The 20,445-nt window shown below is 31.5% G+C and overlaps 3 protein-coding genes across 3 annotated transcripts; 1 reads left to right on the forward strand and 2 right to left on the reverse strand.

Moving 5' to 3' along the window:
• The first annotated feature begins 655 nt into the window (after positions 1–655).
• LOC100813723 (probable WRKY transcription factor 20) lies at positions 656–8,536 on the forward strand. The gene is made up of 5 exons (XM_014762389.3): positions 656–1,123; positions 1,413–1,601; positions 2,065–2,945; positions 3,033–3,194; positions 3,866–8,536. Exons 1-5 carry the CDS (start codon positions 860–862, stop codon positions 4,572–4,574), a joined length of 2,205 nt encoding a protein of 734 aa, XP_014617875.1. The 5' UTR covers positions 656–859; the 3' UTR covers positions 4,575–8,536.
• Positions 8,537–8,714: 178 nt separating this feature from the next.
• LOC100784149 (protein METHYLENE BLUE SENSITIVITY 1) lies at positions 8,715–9,535 on the reverse strand. The gene has a single exon (XM_003534465.4). It carries the CDS (start codon positions 9,338–9,340, stop codon positions 9,023–9,025), a length of 318 nt encoding a protein of 105 aa, XP_003534513.1. The 5' UTR covers positions 9,341–9,535; the 3' UTR covers positions 8,715–9,022.
• Positions 9,536–14,413: 4,878 nt separating this feature from the next.
• LOC100785746 (tyrosine-protein phosphatase DSP3-like) lies at positions 14,414–17,368 on the reverse strand. The gene is made up of 5 exons (NM_001253152.2): positions 17,024–17,368; positions 16,731–16,824; positions 15,989–16,046; positions 15,796–15,839; positions 14,414–15,449 (listed from the first exon to the last, which is right to left on the reverse strand). The coding sequence occupies exons 1-5, from the start codon at positions 17,185–17,187 to the stop codon at positions 15,198–15,200; spliced, it is 612 nt and encodes a 203-aa protein (NP_001240081.1). The 5' UTR covers positions 17,188–17,368; the 3' UTR covers positions 14,414–15,197.
• Between the last annotated feature and the right edge of the window lie 3,077 nt (positions 17,369–20,445).

The raw sequence follows: 20,445 nt of genomic DNA on the forward strand, positions 1-20,445 counted from the left end.
TATATATATATATATATATATATATATATATAATTACTCCCTTCATCTCATTTTATATTACGTTTTAGTAAAAAAAAAAGTCTCATTTTGATTTTCATTTTACAATATCAATAAAATATTATTTTTTTCCTTATTATATTCTTAACTATTTATTATAGAGTAAGAAAATAAAAGAAAAATATACATGAGAGTGAATATAATTACTAATATGAAAGACAAAAAATGCATTAAGAAATTACATGATAAATTTTATGAAACTTAAAATATTAATTATATTTCTTAATTTTTTTTATCAAAACCTTAAATGTCGAACAAAATGGGATGAAGAGATACAAACGAAACAAAGGGATGCAAAATAATTCGTATGAAATCTAAAATATTAATTATATTTTTAAATTATTGTGTCAAAACCATAAAAGTTGTTCTACAGTATGAAACATTAATTTAATTCATTTTAGTTATTAATGAAAAAAAAAAGTAATAAAAAAATAATTAATAACAATTCTTAATAATAACATTTATTGCATGTATTTTGCACAGTAAATTGACACTAATATAGTATTGTACTTAATATTTATTTTAATACTTTCCCTTTAGGCACAAGGGACAAAGAACACTGTGGATGCTATAAATATAGTATAAAGTTCGTGGGAAATGGTGAGGTCTCATTTTTCTTTTGTGTGTGTTGGTGTGTGGGGAAGCAAAAGATTTCATTGCAGAAAATAACTTCAAATCTTCACTTTCATTGGTTCCAGCTCCACTGTCTTGGAGCTGAACCGAACCCCATCTTAGGAACATCATCATCACAATCCATTTTGCCAATTCCAATTTTCAATTCTGATTCATTCTTCTTTTCAAAATGGAACAAGACAACCTTAACAACAACAACAATTGTGATGAGGAAACCTTTGTGTGTGACTCAAGAGAAACAAAAAGAAGCATTGCTGAGAGAAGGGGTTTCAATTCCAATGCTGCAAGAATCAACACAGCACTGTTTCGCACTGCAACTTCAACAACAAACCCTTCACCTTCCCTGGCCGCTCGATCACCTCGTCTCACCATCCCCCCTGGCATTAGTCCAACCGACTTGCTTGACTCTCCCATCATGCTTCCAAATTCTCAGGTTTTGGTGTTGTTTTATTCAATCAAAATTAGACTTTTTCATTATATATATGCAGCTCTTTAGATACTTTTTGGTGTTGTTTTTCAATAAAAATTTAAGAGTTTTTCCTCGACAATCCGCGGAATGAAGATTTGCATTTAAGATCATAGATTGTACAAAAATTCAATTTGATTGGAGAACAGAATTAAGGCACTGTATTTAAGTTTGATCCTGTGTGATCACTCTTTTGGTCCTTGTTTTGAGATTTCTGATAAAAAAAAATGATATTTTTTTATGATTGGGGTTATAGGCCATATCTCCCACCACTGGCTCTTTCTTCATGCTGCCACCTCTCAGCCATGAAGGATCAATGCTCACAACTGAACAAGGGAATGTGGATGTGTCAACCGCATCTGATGTCGATGCCTCTTTCAAATTCAAGCCTCGTGGACATTTTGATCCTAATCATTTGCCTCCTTACTCTGCTTCTCTAAATCAGGTACCCTTTTTCTTCTTCTTCTTCTTCTTTGTGGTTGTTAATTGTTAAAATTATTATTAACCAATCCAAAATGTAATTGTGTTGTGCTGTGCTATTTCTGTCAGGGACATGTAAACATTTTTTATTAAATTGTTGATGCCTATTTTTTTCACGGGCATGTGAATAATTTTTATTAAATTCTTGATGCTTGCTGCTGCTGATGCATTACTTCTGTAATCTATTCCTCCCTTTTTCAGTTGTTGATTTGAAAATTGAAAACCAAATTTCTCTCAGTTGGATGTAGTTGATGTAGAGAATAGGGAATAGAAGTTTGTTCAATTAATTTTAAACAAATTTGTACAAATATCAAGCCTAGCTTCTTGTGTCTAATTTTCTCAGATATTATCCTATATGTGAAATCTCTATTTAATAGTTATATTTTTCTATTGATACTAGTGTAATTTGGTAACCTTGAATTCATTAGGTTTCTAGTAATTTCCACTCGGTAAAGGGAGGAAATAGAGAGAGTCACTTACTTGCTCAAGTTCAGCCACCATTAGATTTTTCATTCCGAGCAGATTTTTCAAAAGGCCATTCTGTGAAAAATAGTGAAGTGAATGCGTACAATGATATGAAAATGGTTAATGATGTGATTCTTAATGCCAATAATGTTGAGATGCCAATGTCTGGCTCTGAGGAAGTAAGTGATGAAAGCGCTCTGCCGAAAAATACTATCAATGGTGAGGATTTTGGAGGGCAACCTGCTTCAGAAGGAGAACAGAAAGAGGCATCCCATACAACAGGAGCAGTAAGGACCTCGGAGGATGGTTATAATTGGAGGAAATATGGACAAAAACAGGTAAAAGGTAGTGAGTATCCCAGAAGCTATTATAAATGCACACAGCCTAAATGTCAGGTCAAGAAAAAGGTGGAACGATCCCATGACGGTCAAATAACGGAAATTATTTACAAAGGTGCTCATAACCATGCACAACCACACCCTGGACATAGAGCATCTTCACTTTCTACTGATGAGGTTTCAGACATGGCTGGAGACAGTACCTTAGCTAAAATTGAAGGTGGGTATGTTTGGAGAAATATTCAAACAGGATTAAGAGAAACAAAACAAAGTTTTGATTGGAAGGCTGATGGACAGGAAAGGACACCAACAACTTCTGCTGTGACTGAGCTTTCAGATCCTATATCAACTAACAATGCTAAATCTCTATGTATGCTTGAATCGGAGGACACTCCAGAGCTTTCTTCTACACTTGCCAGTCATGATGGCGATGAAGATGGAACCGCTCAAGCACTTGTCTCAGCTGAAGACGAAGCTGAGAATGATGAATTGGATTCAAAAAGAAGGTTTTATACTCTATCCAATGAATGTATTTATGGTCATATCAAATGGAAAGACAACTAAAATGTTTCTGCATTAATTTGCTATTGCAGGAAGAAAGAGAGCTACGCAGTTGAACCAAATTTGCCCCCTACTAGGGCTGTTCGTGAGCCAAGAGTGGTTGTCCAAATTGAGAGTGATGTGGACATACTTGATGATGGTTACCGCTGGCGTAAGTATGGACAAAAGGTTGTCAAAGGAAATCCAAATCCTAGGTAGTGATCTTGCCTTTCTTTCTGCAATTGCAGGCCTGTTTATACTTGTGCTAACTTGATTGAAATATAACTCTGATGTAGTGTTTCTCTCTTTAATTGAATATTCTAAAATAGTTTTGGGATATTGTACCCAATGGTGTCATTTGTCCAATGATAATGTGTCATTCATGTAGCCGACTTCACCTGGTAGGGATAAGGTTTTTGTTGCTGCTATTGTTGTTGTTTTTGGGCTATTGGGCTTTCAAATGAAGTTTCAAGTTTTCAACTATTTGTAGAGTTTTAATAGATTTAAGGAGATATACATATGAATCAGTTATACTAGATTTTTATTTCTTAAAGTTGAACGCTGATATTTTTCTGTTTCTTGTTCACTGCTCGTTTTGTTAAGTAGTCAATTTCCATTCTAAAGTTGACTGTGCTTGTTTGATATTGTTTATAGATATTTGTATCTGTTTATTATTCTATTCCATGTCTTCCTCATTGTTTATTATTTGAACTGGTTTTATTTTCAAAGCATATCAATGGTTTATTATTCTACAGATTGTGTCGATTCATTCTCTATATTTTTCACTCGCTCAATATGCTTGTAATGATGTCAAAGTGTTATGATATATGGTTATATACCTATGTAGCATTCATGCATTGAACATTTTCTCATGGATCTCTTCCAGGAGCTACTACAAATGCACAAGTGCGGGATGTATGGTAAGGAAGCATGTGGAAAGGGCTTCACAGAATCTGAAATATGTCCTAACTACTTATGAGGGAAAGCATAATCATGAAGTGCCCACTGCTAGAACAAACAATCAGGTAAACTCAAGTGATGGTGGTTTACCTCCCAATGGTGCTAATGGACAAGTTGCTCTTACATTACCAAAGCCCGAAACTCATCAAACTCTTTTTGGACATCATTTTGATAGAAAACCTGAATTCAGCAACGAGTTTCTCAGGGCTAGTTTGGTCGGAAGTTTCAGCAATGATATGAAGTTTGGACCTTCTACCCTTTGCCAAATGAAGTATCCTTCCTTGAATAATACCATGCCTTATGGCTCCTACGGACTGAACCATGAACATTGCACTGCCCCTCAAGCTGGATCCATTGCCTCAATGTTCCCCGATTTTCCAATGCCACTACCATTGAATCTTCCCTCATCTGGACTTAATTTTAACTGTGTCAAGCCAATGAATCGTGTCCAGTCTTTCCTTTCTGGCCAGCAGGTGAAGGACATTGATGCAGGGTTCCTGAGGCCTAAACAGGAACAGAAGGATGATACTATGTACGGCTCGTGCATGCCCCCCCTAGATCATTCAAATGCTTCACTCACTTCTTCACCATCACCATCCATTTATCAACGTATGATGCAGAATTTCCCTTCATAATCTCCTTTTTACAGCTATTAGCAACAGCAAATTCTGATGTTTTTTGTTTAGTATTCAAAGGTTTTTCGTTTTATTATATTATTGTTTCAGTTTTTCTTCTTTTAATTTGTCAAACAAACTATGATGTCTTTATACAAATTGCATACCAATATTTGTAATTAGTTCTTAGTAAGTAGATTTCTTTTGCTCTATGACAGTTGTTTCAATTTTTATTTTTTATTTATTGAAACAACATATGAAATCCTTTACATACCAATATTTGTAACTAGTTATCGGTTGGTAATGTTGTTAATTAAAAGCATATGGTTCTTTAGAATGTTCCCCCTGTAAAAAATGCAGCTCCACTCCCTCTGGGATTGTCCAAGTCATCTCCAGAAGTAGCTTTAAACCTTCACCCTGTGTGAAGAGGAAATATTACTTGAACACAAACTCATCGCATCATATTTAGGCACAACCAAAGAAATAGTCACAGCACATTGAAACTAACAGTTAAAAACTAATCAATAGAAGAAAAAACTCTCACGTCCTTCCATTCCTCTAAATTTTTTGAAAGACCAACGGCATAATCAATTTTCAATTTTCAACTCTCAAACGTCTAAAGTTTTGGTATTATTAAAACTACTAAACAGAACCTATAGAGGGTGACTAGTTTAATCTATGACATAGGTGTGTGAAGTATCCACCAACTTTTATTGACGATTAATCTTTGTTGAAAAATTTGATTATCACTTTTAATTAAATTTTTATTTTCAATCAATTTTTTTCATCGGGGAGACTTAAATCTGAGAATTCACTTAAGGAGATTAACAGCATATTACTGAGTAATATTACTCAAAGTCTTGTTTGTCTTTTATTCTTCGCCTATATCCCTTAAATTTGTAATTTAAATATGATATCAAAATGACATCATCTTTTGTGGCCAATATTATCATTGTCATGCTATCGAGCTTTCCAAAAAGTTGGAGTTCTAATTTATTTTGTTGAGGTTTTTTTTTTCAATTTGTTGTCTCCCACTTTAGTTTGCAAATTGTCATGACTTCTTTTGGACGTGTTTCTAGCCACCATTCATTGCAAGAAAAATATTTCAACAACTTTTTGGGTGAGACTACCATATATCAAAGTTTTCGTCTTGCAATAGACTAGTAACTAGAATATTAGAATCAACATGTACTCATTTACGCATTAACGTGTGACAATGTGTTGAAGCACTTGTCTAGTAGTCATTTCTTGTATTCAACTTGTCTACTACTCCTTGCTCTTTATCCGTTGTTGAATCCTACACCCTTATTCAAGCATTTGTACGGCTTTTTGGTTGCTATCGTTTTTTGTATATAAACTACAAACATTGCCTTTACTAAAGTTCATTCATCTAAACACTTATCTAGAGTTGTTCGTTCCATTTTACCATAGTTTAGATTGTGGATTTTCTTCTTGTTCTCCTTGGTTATAGCTATAACCTTTTCCTTATGACTTGATTATTTTATGTTGTCCTTATTTGGTTCTCATGGTTGCCTTTGCCAATGTTGGTATTACGCCATTCTCTACATTGTTCTATCTTTAACAGCTTAGTATTTCATATTTGTTTGATGTTGTTTTCGCTCAGTTTTGACAACATCTTTGATCGCCTTCATTACAATCACCCAACATTAGCCTCTATTGTTGTTGCTTGTTATATTAAACTAGAATCACCACGTCTAGTGAAACATGATAGCCTTGTCATTACCATCCACCTTCATTACTAACAAATTATGTGTTTGCCTTTGTAGTGAGTCAATCTGTTCATGCTATCAGCCTTCATTGTTGACACGAGTGCCCAACCTTTACTGCGAGTCTTTTTGTCAATTGCCTAGTGATTTGTTCAAGATAGGATTATTAACTTTGATTGAACTCTAAGAAAGCATTGATCAAAATGCCCTTATGTGGTTTTAGTCACAAGATATAGGTGCGATTCCTTAGCATGACTGAGACATCGTGATCAGGAAGGAAGTTGATACTTGCAAAAAAAACATTTCAATGCCTAAGTCAATAACAGCTTTACCATATTAACAATGTAAAAAAAAAAAAGTTTCCCTATTTATACGAGTTTGAGATGAGTTAGATTTCCTAACATGAAATCAAAGACTTTTTTAACTGCATGCTTAATTTTCAGGTAAAAGAAAATACTTTTGAGATAAAAGTAATTTTGTCAAATGATCAAAATATTTGTTTTTGCTTTTATCTATTGGATTTGCATTAGAACGCGCGTGCATCATTTCTAACTTCAATCTAAACATGCACTTAGTGACAATATTATTCACAAGAACATCTTAAGAATTTCAATATTTAGAGGTTGACATCGTTCTAGCCCTACAATTTCGATAAGTGCAGTGCTTTTGTGCAAAGTAACCTACTCGGATTGAGCCTCTATCCTAGTCTAGAACAACTAGCCTTCATTATGGACACATAATTGGTAAAGTGTAATGTGGTGTTTGTGTAACTAAACTCACTGAAGTACTGAACCCAGCTAGCTATACATAAAAAATACAAAACCTCTTGCTCAACAACCAAATTAGTAGTAGTTACATTAATTCATGTAATCCTAAACTACAATACATGGGAGAAACGAAGACTTCAGCAACAAGTGCCTTTTGCAAAAAGCCTTCTCTCAAATGACAAGACCATGGGAGAAATTAGATCTAAGAGAAGTCCAAACAAACAAGCAATTACCACACTGATTATCATTTTATTGTCGAGAAAATAATGATAAAGAAAGTGGTCACGATCCCAATTCCTGTGTAATATATATAACACTATTCAAATTCAACCAAATAATAGCAGTATAATTCTATCAGCTTCAGCTACAAAAATACAATCAAGATAGATATTGTGTATTTTAGTTTTCAGCGTAAGATACAAACGTTCTGGAACATAAGTATAACCACGTCAATAAATAGACATAACGTAGAAGCTACAAATTGTAGTATATGTTGTGATACACTTTCTAGTAGTAGCTAAAACGCAAAACAAAACATGCACATCAAACAGCCCTTACCCAAATACAGTTACTAATATAGATACCAACGAGGACAAGATGTAAAATACTAAGAGAAAAAAAAGAATGCTGCTATAGATACCTTTATCTGCTTAAGTTCATCATCCAACAGTCTAAACATACTCAGCCAGCATAGGAGTAGAATTTGAAGTTGCTAACCTCCTCCTGAATCAAAGCAAGAACGCCCGACATGGCATCTAAATATTGTTTTATCTAAAACTGGTATTTTGAATTCCACTAGACCAATACTAATTTATCAGGTAACAATCCTTTCATTTTATGGAATGAAATTTGTTCTGGCCAAACACAAGAAACATATGAAACTAGGGATCATTTAAGATGCTTTGCACAAGTAATCTATCCAGATTAAAAACCCACATTATACTGGAGCTCAAATTAGCCGTTTCCAGATTCAAGTAGAATGTGTTCATTGAAGGATTATTACCTTAAGGTTCCTCTGTTCACATGGTCCTATAATTATCCCCATTTTAAATTTCAATCCTTATATGAGAAAACCGTAAGTTTTAATCCCTGCCATTAACATTAGAGAAAACTTTCAGGCAGTATAAAATTGCTTAAAAAAATTTCTGGCAGTGATAAACCACAGTAATAGTTATGAAGAGTATGTTTGATATACTGGTTTATCACGGCCAGAAAAGTTTTGGATTACCGTAGGAGTCTTTCCAAAAATACATTCAGAGTAAAGGTAATGAAGAGTATCCTTTTTTTCCAAAAGTTCGCACGTTTTTCCGAACATGCACTATAAAACCTACAATTTCTCCTTTCAAGAACGAAAAAGAGAAGACTACTACAGGAACAAAACGAATGATTTAACCTTACCTTAATCAACTTCTTATCTTACTCAAGTGAAACCAAAATTAGATATTCTTCCTTCTACATGATAATCAGTCTTAACCAAAGCCATCCAAAAGAATCAAATAACATACACTACCCCCAATTCACTTGAAACTAGCCCTAAACCTGGACACAATCAATCCATCACAGATATTGCAACAAACCTCATATCCACATATTCATCAATAAACACAAAACCAATTTACCTAAAAGAAAAAGAAAACTTGTTAACACACACAAGAAGGTCGTAGTAGTAGGTCAACAACACCACTTTAACTTCCATTATATGGAACAATATACATATTCCATCCTTAAAAAGAAGGGTTCAGTTAAAAATCTCGTTCTCAATTCTCAATAAGAGAATATAAAAAAAAAACCTTCTCTGCCCCTTCATACACGGCATCATCCTCATAACCCCTTCCCTTAAAAAACCCACTTCCAAAATACTCAACAACGTCAACTTAGGCAACAAAATAAAAAGAAAAAGAAAAAGAAAGAAAAAAAAGAGATTGAGAACTACGAATGAAGGAGGGGCCATAACGATTCCAACGATCGATTGAGATCACTTCTTGAGGCTTCCGCGAACACCGGGGCGAGGCTTGGAGGACTCGGGAACGCTGGTGGTGGCGTGAAGATTGACAACTTTGTCCTCCTCGAAGGGGATCTTGGGGTGACGCGCGTCGTGGTGGATCTGCATCGATTTCACGTCCGGCGCCGTCACCTTGCAGTGAGGGCACTCGTATTTCGCGTGCCCGCCCTTCTCCAACCCGGTTCGGTCCTTCATACCCGCCTTCCCGCCGCCGCGGTTCGTGGTCGCCGCGTCCACCTTCGCCGCGATCTCCTTCGCCGTGTGCTTCTTCGGCTTCGCCTTCCCTGTCATCGTATCGTTTCAGCGATCAATGAATGATTGATTCTTTTTCTTCTTTTCTTCTTTTTGTAGTCGTGTTTCTGTTTTGATTTGCCTAATTTCGAACAGGGGAAGAGAAGGTAAACCCTAGGGTTGAGAAAACCCTAATTTTGTTCGAACGCTAAAAGAGGGGGTTGCGTTGTGCTTGCGCGTTTGGTGAATGGATTTTGGGTATTAATAGGCATGAAGCGAGGGAGGCTTATCTGGAACCCATTATTTTCAGTATTTTTTCATAATCTCTCAACTCGGGACACGTGGTGATTTCTCATTCGTTAAGATTCGGAGGCTCCAATTGTTTTCTGACACGTGTTAGCATCAACTTGTGCTTAACGCAGTGTATTAGATTCCCAACGATCTTATCAGCTACCTTTGCTAGGAATAGGATTCTTTATTTTTATGCATGTCTTTAACTAGTTATTGTAGTGGAATTAAGCATATAGGGGTTCCAAAATTGGATATGATTAATTTTCATCGATTATTAAACATAATTGATAAATTAATGGGTCTAATTTAATTTGTTGAGTTGGTTATATGAGTTATCGTAAAATTTTATTATACTTCAATTCGATTCTTATGATTAAAAGAAAATATAATTGCTGTTTGTATGTAAGTTAATTTGAATATTAAAATTTACACTAAAACATGTATAGTGTATGTCAATGTGATTACTTGGTTATAGTTATTTGACTCGGTTTTAGTTAGTTAACGACAATTAAGTTGGTCGATGAAATTTTAGTTGAAATATTTTGGTAAGTTAGTTGTGTGAAAATTAAGGCCTAATGAACATAGATACAAACGTGTGTAAACATTTTGATATATTGAATTAATATAATAATAACAAAGCTTTCATAAGAATGAGCTCTATCGAATATCTTCTTCGATTTATTGAATCATTTTCGTAGAGCGTGATTGTATTATGGTGTTTGTGTAGTTGTTGCAAATATTTCAAAACCATGTTCATGTAAAAGCGATAATTTGTCTCATCTATTTGAACATCCATTTAAGTGGTTGGAAACATTAACTTGTGGATGTTAGAAGCGCGGTTACTTACATGTGCAATAGGCATCATGTATGTTAGGAACGTGGAGTTTCTTTCTACCTTGATTGCTTTAAAATGATGACAAATAAAAAAAATAACCAATATAGTTAAGTTCACGCGTGTACACTATGCCGAAACATTTGCACTAAGCACGACATTGTTGATATGACATCCCAAAATGGAACAAAAGAAAATTCGGTCCACATGTGTGGTGGATTATAATGTTATTAAGACTTCTTTTTGTTTTCTAATACCTTTGTGGATTTTGGCTTTCTACATGTCCACGACTAGCTAAGTTTCCCCACTGTTGTAGTGAGATGTAACTAAACTAACTCTTCGGTATCTATTTTGAGATATTTATCCATCTTTATACTTCTACATCAATGTTTAACTTCTATGCTTGTTTTTTAAAGGTTTGATCGTCCATAACTTGTTCTTTGGTTTGATTTGCATTTGAATTTTTCTCATTAAACCTGGAATGGAAGTTAAACACCCAATAAACAATGCATCCATGGCTGGAGTTGTTGGTTTATTAGTCATATTGTAATCCTTAATCTTAATGCAAATTCATTAGTTATCTAAGGAATTGGGGTTTAACTAAGGAACTCGAGCTCTTATCATATGAGGGATTAGGGTTTAAGTCATCTTGTGGGTTATGCTATAATTTTAAGTGTAATGTGGATGAATATTATCAGTAATGCATGAGATAGAGTTTTGGTGAACATATTTCATTATATTTGCAAAACACATTTTCTACACTCCAAAGTGTTTGATACAAAATCCCAAAAAGAAATTTAATTTGTGTTTCTTAATTTCTTGACTTATTTTCTAATTGGTAGACATTGAGTCCCCTTTCTTCCAAACCATTCCTTACTTTGACGGTCTAAATACTAGTTGATGTGTCACGTGTTAAGTTTTGTATAAGTCTTCGTTAAAAACAATATATTGTCTTATTACTTGATTACTCGAACAATTTAGTATATTTGCTAAACATGTACCACATACCTTTCTCAACAGTTAGTTTTTTTGTTCATTTTTACTATGTCATCATACTCCATTTAGTCCATCATTTTCATCGTAATTGAACAACCCTGATTTCCACCATAACTCAAAGTTTCACTTTCACCCCTAACTTATACCTCTCACTTCATTGTATTGGAAACAAAAGATAATGACAAATGTGATGGTTACGTGTTAGGGCATGTGTGCATGTTGTTGGCCAACTTTTGAAGAGTGCAAAGTGGAAACAATGTAAGAAAAATATTGTTGTCTTTTTTTATTTTTTAATTTTATTATTATACTCATATCCCGACCCTTATGTTTTTTTTCTCACTATTGTACCTGTCAGTCCTCCTTTTTTGCACTCTAAAAAAAAATTCTTAATTATTTACCTCACATTAGACTTAGGTCTCCTCCCTCCTAAACATTGTTTAATAATTTAATAGAAAGTAAACACATATTGGTCACATAATTTTTAATAAAAAATTATGTCTAAAATACCTTCATCTTTTTTCTCACACTTGCACCTCCTGTGTTTTTTCTAAATTGCACCCGACACTCTTCTTTTTTTGTAATCTACCAAAACTCTTTAATTGTTTAGTTCACATTACACCCAGACCTCCTCCCTCCTAAACATCGTTTAATAATTTAACAAAAAGTATGCACATGATGATTGCATGACTTTTAATAAAAATTTATGTCTAAAATATCCTCATATTCTTTCTTTTAACTCCATAAAAATCATGACACAATTTTTAACATGAAAATAATTTAACACTCTTTATTTTATTTTATTTTTGTTTTTTCTCTAATTGGACATGAATCCAACTTTTTGTTGGACATGAACTCAGCTTGTTGATATACATGTGTTAATATCCTTCATTCTTCTTCTTCTTCTTCTTCTTCTTCTTCTTCTTCTTCTTCTTCTTCTTCTTCTTCTTCTTCTTCTTCTTCTTCTTCTTCTTCTTCTTCTTCTTCTTCTTCTTCTTCTTCTTCTTCTTCTTCTTCTTCTTCTTCTTCTTCTTCTTCTTCTTCTTCTTCTTCTTCTTATATAGTTCAATTTTTTTTGTGGGTGTTGGATTGTTTGGTTATTAGGTTTTTGTTGGACGTGCTCACACTAATGTCTATTGATTGAATATGGTACTTTGCTTCAAATTTTAGTGTTTTGCTCCTGCATTTGTGTTTTTAATTCCTTTCTTTGAAATATGTATTTTTGATAGCTAAATGTTTAATATAGTGTCTCATTCAAAAGCTATATCTTCTTCAAGTGTTAACAACAATAAAGTAACAGTCAAATATTAAAGAAAAAATTGTTATTGTCTTAAAAAAAGTCCATTCACATGATTAATTGTTAATTTGTTATTGAGTATTTTAACAAATATATTAGAACAAATTTATTTATTCACATATTTCAATTGATATTAGTTAATAACGTTAACAAAATGAGAGATAAAGGTAATGTAAAAAAAATATAATTTTGACAAAAACACAGAAGGTACAAGTATAACAAAGATATTAAAATAACTTTATTCATATATTTCAACTGACGTAAAAATGAATAAAAGTAATGTACAAAGTAGGAGAGATATCACAATCAGTTTAAAAAGAACACAAAAGATACAAGTATAATTTCCTCTTTTATCTAACATTTGCGATCAACCTGAAATCCACCTCTTAAAACTTGAAACATGTTGAATTGTTTATCTATACGGATTGCCTAGGGGCTAGGGGAAACGAACCAAATATTGAGTAAAGCATGTGTGACGGTTTCAATTACATCCCCACCAGCAAATATAGGGACTTTCATAAGTTTATAAAAAATCTGCTCCTAAACTTGATACATGGTTATTGACATATGATAATTGGGGTAAAAAAAAAACATTTTCACAACTTTCATAAACTTTCATAGGTATTGTTACTAGAATTTAATAGTTATGTATGGATAATTTATAATAGTTATATTGTTATTGAATTATAAATTACTTGTTTTATTTTTAATTTTTCATCCATTGGCCTTATAAGGTTGCTAAAAATTGATATATTTGGGAGTTAATGCTTATAGGATTGAAGAAAGTGCTTACCATGTATAATAATTTATGATTGTTCAGTAGAAAACAACTTATAATTGAATGACAACCTAAAACAAATTGACACTCAATACATTTTGATCAAATAAATAAATAAGCAATTTTTTTCTTCTACAAAATTAGACAAGGTACATCGACTAAAGCATTTTTCAGTTTCTAAGAGAAACTAAAACAAAGTACATTGTAACGAAAATAATACACATTTTAAACTCTCCATTATAAAATTATTAACATGGGACCAACCATAGAAGTGACCGACAAAAAATATCCTAAAAAATTTAGGAAAAAGTGAAAAACCATAATTCCCTAAAAATGATAACAAAAGTCTGGTGTATATCATAGAAAGAAACATACTTACACAACCAAACTCAAAATCTGACAAATCTAAAATAATTCGTTGAAAATACAAAAAATTATGAAGGTAATGAAGTTATCACAACTCACAAGTATCTAGAAGATAATAACAACCGGATGATAACCTTCGTGCTAAAAGAGTTTAAATTATTTTTTTACTATAACTACTCGACATTTTTTTTCTTGAACCCTTGACTCATTCTATAATTTTCATTTTTTTTTCTTTATCCTTAAGAATAAAATAAATAGGTACAGTGGTGAGCTACACCACCTTAATCTTTTTTTATACTTTTATCATATCACTTATCAAATCTATTATTTCATTTTTCTCTCTTTTTCTTATACATCTAATCTATAATGGATATGGATACTCCATTATTAACGGAGTCAAGGGATCTTTATCCTTTATATAACACTTGTCCTGATTATATTTTTACAATTTATGTTTGTGAAATACCTGGTAGGAATAAAAGTCAGCCATACTGCATTTTATTTTGGGTTAAAACACACATTGCATTTGAATACTTAATGTTAAATAGAATATAATGCAATGAGATGCATTGAAATAAAGCAGAATAAAATTATCATTCCGTCCTTTAATGAAAAAAAGAAGTGTTTCTATTCAATATCTCCAAATGGAGGAAAGAAAAAAAAGGAGCAATATGCGTACCAAATAAAACATAATATTGTTCCTTTACATCAATCCAAACAGCCTTTTCAAGTGCTTCGCTGAGTTCGCTCTTCATTTCTATCCACAAGGCCCAACTTATTAATCAAAAGGAAAATGATACACTTTCTTTCTTCACGAATTTCTCTCGGATAAGTCGAGGTGACACATTGGTCCCATTGTCTTAAAAGCTCTGCTGACTTTTCTTCACTTATGGACAATAAACAGTAGACTCCAACCAACCAATATTCAAATTCCAACCGCTAAGCCAATCCAAGTTGCTACCTCCTTTTTGCTGAGTTACCAAATTCGCACCTATCCCCTTCTTGTGTTTACTTGAGAAGGATCATGAAAACACCACATGTATCCAATCATTGGAAATACCAGATCCAAATTTTCTTATATGCTAAGAAAAGAAATGTTATTATTTGCTTCAAAAGCCTATCACACTCACAATTAATGCATACCCACTAAAAAGAATTGGTTGCACCAATGTATATCTGAAGGTGTAAGACAGTGAACATTTTAACGGTAACAGGAAAGGTGGAAAAGACAAGACCATATGTTTTTCTTTAGCAGTAGTCTTAAAAGAAATTTGAAAACAACGATGTATGAATCTGAGCAACTATATTGAGTATGAGTTCTACAAAATAAAAGGGTAAGAAGAATAAGATCCCGGCACAGCTAAAATGATGTCAGTCGGGGCTTCTGTAAATTCTCATCTTTATACAACAACCGACGCTTCTTTGAACCATGGTACTGGTAGATGATGCTGTAAAGGCACTGACTCAGGCTTAGAACATCAAACATTTCTATGAATGCTAAATCCATTGTCCTGGATTTAGCACCAGCAAATCGTTGATACTCCTCAAACACAGAGGACAAACACCAGTTCTGTAATTTTCGCAAGCAACCAACAAGGCAACCTGTTCTATGCTGCATAAAAGAAGAGGAGATTTGTCAGAATGTTTAAATAAAGCAACTAATGAAGAAATAAATAAAGGGCTGTTTGATTTCTTTCTCACTTTTTGATTTAAAAACCTGTTTCTTAAGATGATTCCATGCTACTAAACAATCAATTTCTCTTCCAAAAAACAAGTTTTTTAAAAACAATAAAACAGAAAAAGTTAGAGATTTTTCATCATCCTCTTCTACTTTGTGGTCCTAGTTTAAGGGTGTGTTAGTTGAAGTGGTGAGAAATGAGCTCAATGTGTCTGTCTTTGTATTTTTAAAATAGAAATCAAACACACCATAAATTTACTTTTTGTGCATCATTCTATACCTTTCCTCGCTTGCAATGGATCAAAACAGGGTGATTTCTCACATCTGAAACCACAAATAATAAAAGAATTTAAATTTAAATGTTCAATAAACAAGAGATGATGCAGCAGCAATAAAGAATACACACAACCCAAGACACACACACACCCCAAAAGAAAGAAGAAAAAATAACCATCATTGTAATGATTCAGTACCAATTAAAACTTCCAGTGCATCCATGATAGAATCCTTGAGAATAGGCATAGAAATGTCCTGCACAAATTAAAAGAAATCGTTATCCCTGGGATCAGAAAAGATTAACAGGGAGACAAAAACAGATTCCATAATTCCAAAAGCATCAAATCCCACGAACATCCATCAACAATTTCCTTGTTTGAGGAAATCATAACAGTAAACCTAGTCTTCCTTAACGCTGAAAAACATTCACTTGACACCGAACCTAATAACTTATGAGAAATCCAGATCAAGACTGTGCCCTGATAAGTGGCAATAAAACTACTACACATGACAGAACCAAACTCATCAAGGTCTTGTTTGGATAAACTTCTCTATAAACACTTATAGGAGAAGAAAATCATAAACTAAAATGAATTGAACTTTTCTCTTCAGCTGAAATCAACTTTTATACTTCAGCTTTTAAGAATGAGAAAGCTTATACAAAAATTTAAGGTTATAAGTTAATTTTAATTTATAAGAGAAGTTCAATTCATTTTGCCTTCTGTAAGTGCTTCGGGAAAAGAATACCCAAACAGGGCCTAAAGCCCTAAACCTTGACCTGATTAGCATTTCAACAAAAATCTGTCACCGAAATCAAGAGAACCAAATTTCCCATGACATCAAAAACCACTTCAAAACGACACGAATCAAATATAATACGACAAAACACATTTCAACACAGTTTATGAACATGAAGAATAGGAGAAAAAGGGAAATTACCGTTTTCCCCTCAATTCCAAATTGAAAAAGGCGAATATTCTGCGAACGAAGGAAGTCCAGATTTTCTTCCGGATAAGGCTCAGGGCACAGGTATCTGCACCAATCCGACAACCTCGTATAAACATTAAAAAAACACAACATAATCTGCGGAAAACCCAGATTTGGAGCCACATTATATACAATTATCTTATTCATTTATTTGAGGGGAACCAAGAGAATTAGAAAGAAAAAAAAATTGGAGTAGGAAAGAAAGAATCTTTGACAATGGAAATTGAGAGAGAAGAGAGACTAACATGATGGAACGAAGGTTTAGGGTTTGGAGAAAGGGGAAATTGGAAGGGTTGGGGAGGCCGGATCGGAAAATGCAGTCCTCGACCATGGAGAAGTTAGGGGGTGGAACAAGAACGGCGTCGTTTAGGTCTCCGTTTTCGTTTTCAACCTCCACTATCATTCCCATAGTTAATGACTTTCAACTTCAAGAACGTTCGAATCGATTATTGTGTTTGTGAGGAAAATTCCGGTGTTAGAGTTCCCCCTTTTAAGGAATACGGCGCCGTTTGGAATGGATTCTCCTCTCCCTCCGATTCCAAAACGCCGTACAACTAGATTTTGCTGTTGCCGCTATTGCGACGAAACCGCACTCCACTACGCTTAAATTTATTTTTCCTTTTTCTTTATTAACAAATTCATCAAAGGGAGAATTAATATAAAAATATATATCATTATCCAATCCACAAACTAACATGTCAGACTTGTGGTAAATTTATTCGTTTTTTTATAAAATTATCTTATAAATCATATTAACATCAACAATAAAAATAAAAATTTATAATTAAATAATAATATCAAATTATTTTATAATATTATTGTATCAAAACTCATTAATAAACACATTTTTATTAGCATAGTTAACAAGAAAAAGTATTCTATACTAATAATATAAAACAAATCATTTGTAAATCAACATATAAGATAAATTTGTTAATTTTTATAAAATGATCTGAAAAATCATATCAATTTTGCTTTGTAATTAGATGATACTATATAATTATTTTACAAAACATTCTTAGGTAAATACAAATTCAACACATTTAGACACGATCAATAAGAATTTTATAACTAATGAATAAAATAAAAATATCAGAATATCAAGTAAAATTAAATTTGATAATCTTTTTGTTTTCTTTTATAATTTTTTTCCTATTATTTTTTGCTAAATTGCATTCAAATTGAAATATATAAAGGATTATAATTCTAATTTTAAAATATATTTTAAATTTTAAAATAATATATTTTGGTGGTTTAAAATTGTAGAGTATTTTATTTTAAAATAATAATTTTATTAATGCAAATAAAACACGTCGATTTTAAGCAATCATAAGATTTTGTTGTTGTTGAATTTATAATTTTAATTTGTAGAAAATATTACTGTAATATTAATATTCAATGTATTTATACAATATATCAAAATTTTAAAATTAAAATCAAACTATAGTTATAATTAATAATTTTTAAAATGAAAAATTATCAATAAAAAGTTAAAACTAAGTAAAAAAAATGCCCAATGTGAAGTCGCATACTATTTAAGGTGTAGCTTTAACTTTTTGTTTATAATTTTTTCTTTTTAAACTTATTAACTAATTATAATTATAAACATAGTAAAGTCTCGTTCCATATTTTTTTATCCGTCTCTACATCTCATCTACTTCATAAAATCAAATTTCTATGGAAAGTTTTTGACTTACCTTCAACATTAATAGAAAACATGAATATTATATATCAACAAAATAATTTTAAAGAAAGTTTTATTTTAATTTATTGTCATTATAATTAATTGACTTAAATTAGGTGTTTAATTGTTTCTATAATTTAAATTATGTATTCGTTTATAATATTGTTTGTCTACGTGCCTAAAATTTTTCTTATCATAAAATAAAATATTACTAATATACTTTATAAAATATTTTTGAAAAGTTGATGAGTAAGTTTGTTTAAATTAAAAAAAAACTTTAGAAAAAATATTCTTACATAAAGCATTTTTTAAAAAAAGTTGATAAGATTTGTTTCTTAAAATAGCTAGAAACCTATTTTTTTAAGTAAAAATGGTTTAGACAAGCACACCAAAAAATTAAAAAGTTATTTACTTTATTAAAACAAGCATTTATTTCAATAAATAAATTTTAAAAAATATGTCCAATATCATATCATATTTAAGCAACTCATGCACAAATTTTCTCCTAAAATAATCTCATGCATAAATTTGTTCCAATGATAAAGAAAAAGTTAAAGCAGCTCATATTTTATATTTTTTTCAGTTTATTTTTTTCAAATTAAAATATTAATTTGGACTGCAATTAATATTAACTTTTTTATCCTTTAAGAAACCTTGAAACTACATACTTATATTATGATACAAATCTTACTTTTAAATTATTTTTTTTGCCAATTAGACATCTTTGGTTGGAAAAAAAAAATTAAGCAAATGCATCTAAAAATAAGAAATCTAATAAGTACGTATTATCAAAGATGTTCTATTCACTACAGAAATAATTTATTTTTAAAAAATAAAATAATTTAATTCTTACGAACTATATTAACCTTTGTTAGAGTTATAATAATTATTTTTAAAAATATTTATAATATTTTTCTATTGATTAATACTAAAAAATTACATTAAAAAATACATAAAAATTAAACTTATATACAATAATTTAATGATATTAAAAGAAGATTATTTTAGTATTATGGTATTATGCTTCTTCTTTTGTTTCTTGAACAAATTTAACTTTGAAACAGACCAATAGCCTGAAAAATTGAAAAAAATATATAGTATTATGCTTTTCTTCTTGATAATTTTATAGATGATAATATAAATTTCGTATGATAATGTATGGAAAACAAATTATAATATTGTTGCGTATGAAATAATATTTTTTAACTATCATTAACACATATAGTTTTCTAAGACCGGAGGTGTTTTTATAAGTTTGGGTGCAAATTTTAAGCAATTTGTTTGATATTAAATTTTTTTTCTCTTTTATAAGGATTTATTTTGTTGGGGATTGAACTAAGGTTTTTTCTACAACTTTAATATATATTGTGAATTGAATTATACCTATTGAGTAAATAATAATTTTTTAAAACAATAAAAAGTTAAATCACATTCATTATTTATATTACAAAATTTAAATTGAGTATGATACAAATATTCCTCGTATTCATGTTGACTCAACCTTAACCTACTCGTCGAAACCGATGGCGGTGTTAATTGATGGTAACGTGATGTATGAACAAACTTTACGATGCATTGAATCTAAGGATGTTGTTCCTTTCATCCAGATCATCAAATCCATTGAACTATATTTATTGGTTTGCTTGTTTATTTTTTATTTTTTTACTGTAAAATTAATGCACTTCCATGACGGTAGGACTCTGATTCTAGCATGCATGATGTGAAGTTTTGTGGAGATTTATGGCAGTAACAATAAAAGAGATGCTATTTATCCGTATTATATATAGAGTTTAATGTATAGGTAGTTATGGGTGTAAAATTTTATATCATTATTTAATTATAAATTATTATTTAAATTATTTTAAAAATAATAAATTTATATAAAAGGTTATGATGGGATGATCGTGTAATTTTTATTTTTTTTTACATTTAAGTGCATAACCTTTATATTATAACTTACTTATTTTACACAGTTTAAAAGAT

This window comes from Glycine max, chromosome 9 (assembly GCF_000004515.6).
Source record: "Glycine max cultivar Williams 82 chromosome 9, Glycine_max_v4.0, whole genome shotgun sequence".
Taxonomy (NCBI): Eukaryota; Viridiplantae; Streptophyta; class Magnoliopsida; order Fabales; family Fabaceae; genus Glycine; species Glycine max.

Bases quoted from the DNA above. Each gene is read 5' to 3' on its own strand.
- LOC100813723 (XM_014762389.3), top strand. From the start codon at position 860: ATGGAACAAGACAACCTTAACAACAACAACAATTGTGATGAGGAAACC. The intron at 1,602-2,064 runs GTACCCTTTTTC...TGAATTCATTAG, and splicing joins ACTCTGCTTCTCTAAATCAG to GTTTCTAGTAATTTCCACTC. The intron at 3,195-3,865 runs GTAGTGATCTTG...GATCTCTTCCAG, and splicing joins AAAGGAAATCCAAATCCTAG to GAGCTACTACAAATGCACAA.
- LOC100784149 (XM_003534465.4), bottom strand. From the start codon at position 9,340: ATGACAGGGAAGGCGAAGCCGAAGAAGCACACGGCGAAGGAGATCGCG.
- LOC100785746 (NM_001253152.2), bottom strand. From the start codon at position 17,187: ATGGGAATGATAGTGGAGGTTGAAAACGAAAACGGAGACCTAAACGAC. The intron at 16,825-17,023 runs GTTAGTCTCTCT...GGATTGGTGCAG, and splicing joins CTAAACCTTCGTTCCATCAT to ATACCTGTGCCCTGAGCCTT. The intron at 15,840-15,988 runs GTACTGAATCAT...TTGTGGTTTCAG, and splicing joins TGCACTGGAAGTTTTAATTG to ATGTGAGAAATCACCCTGTT.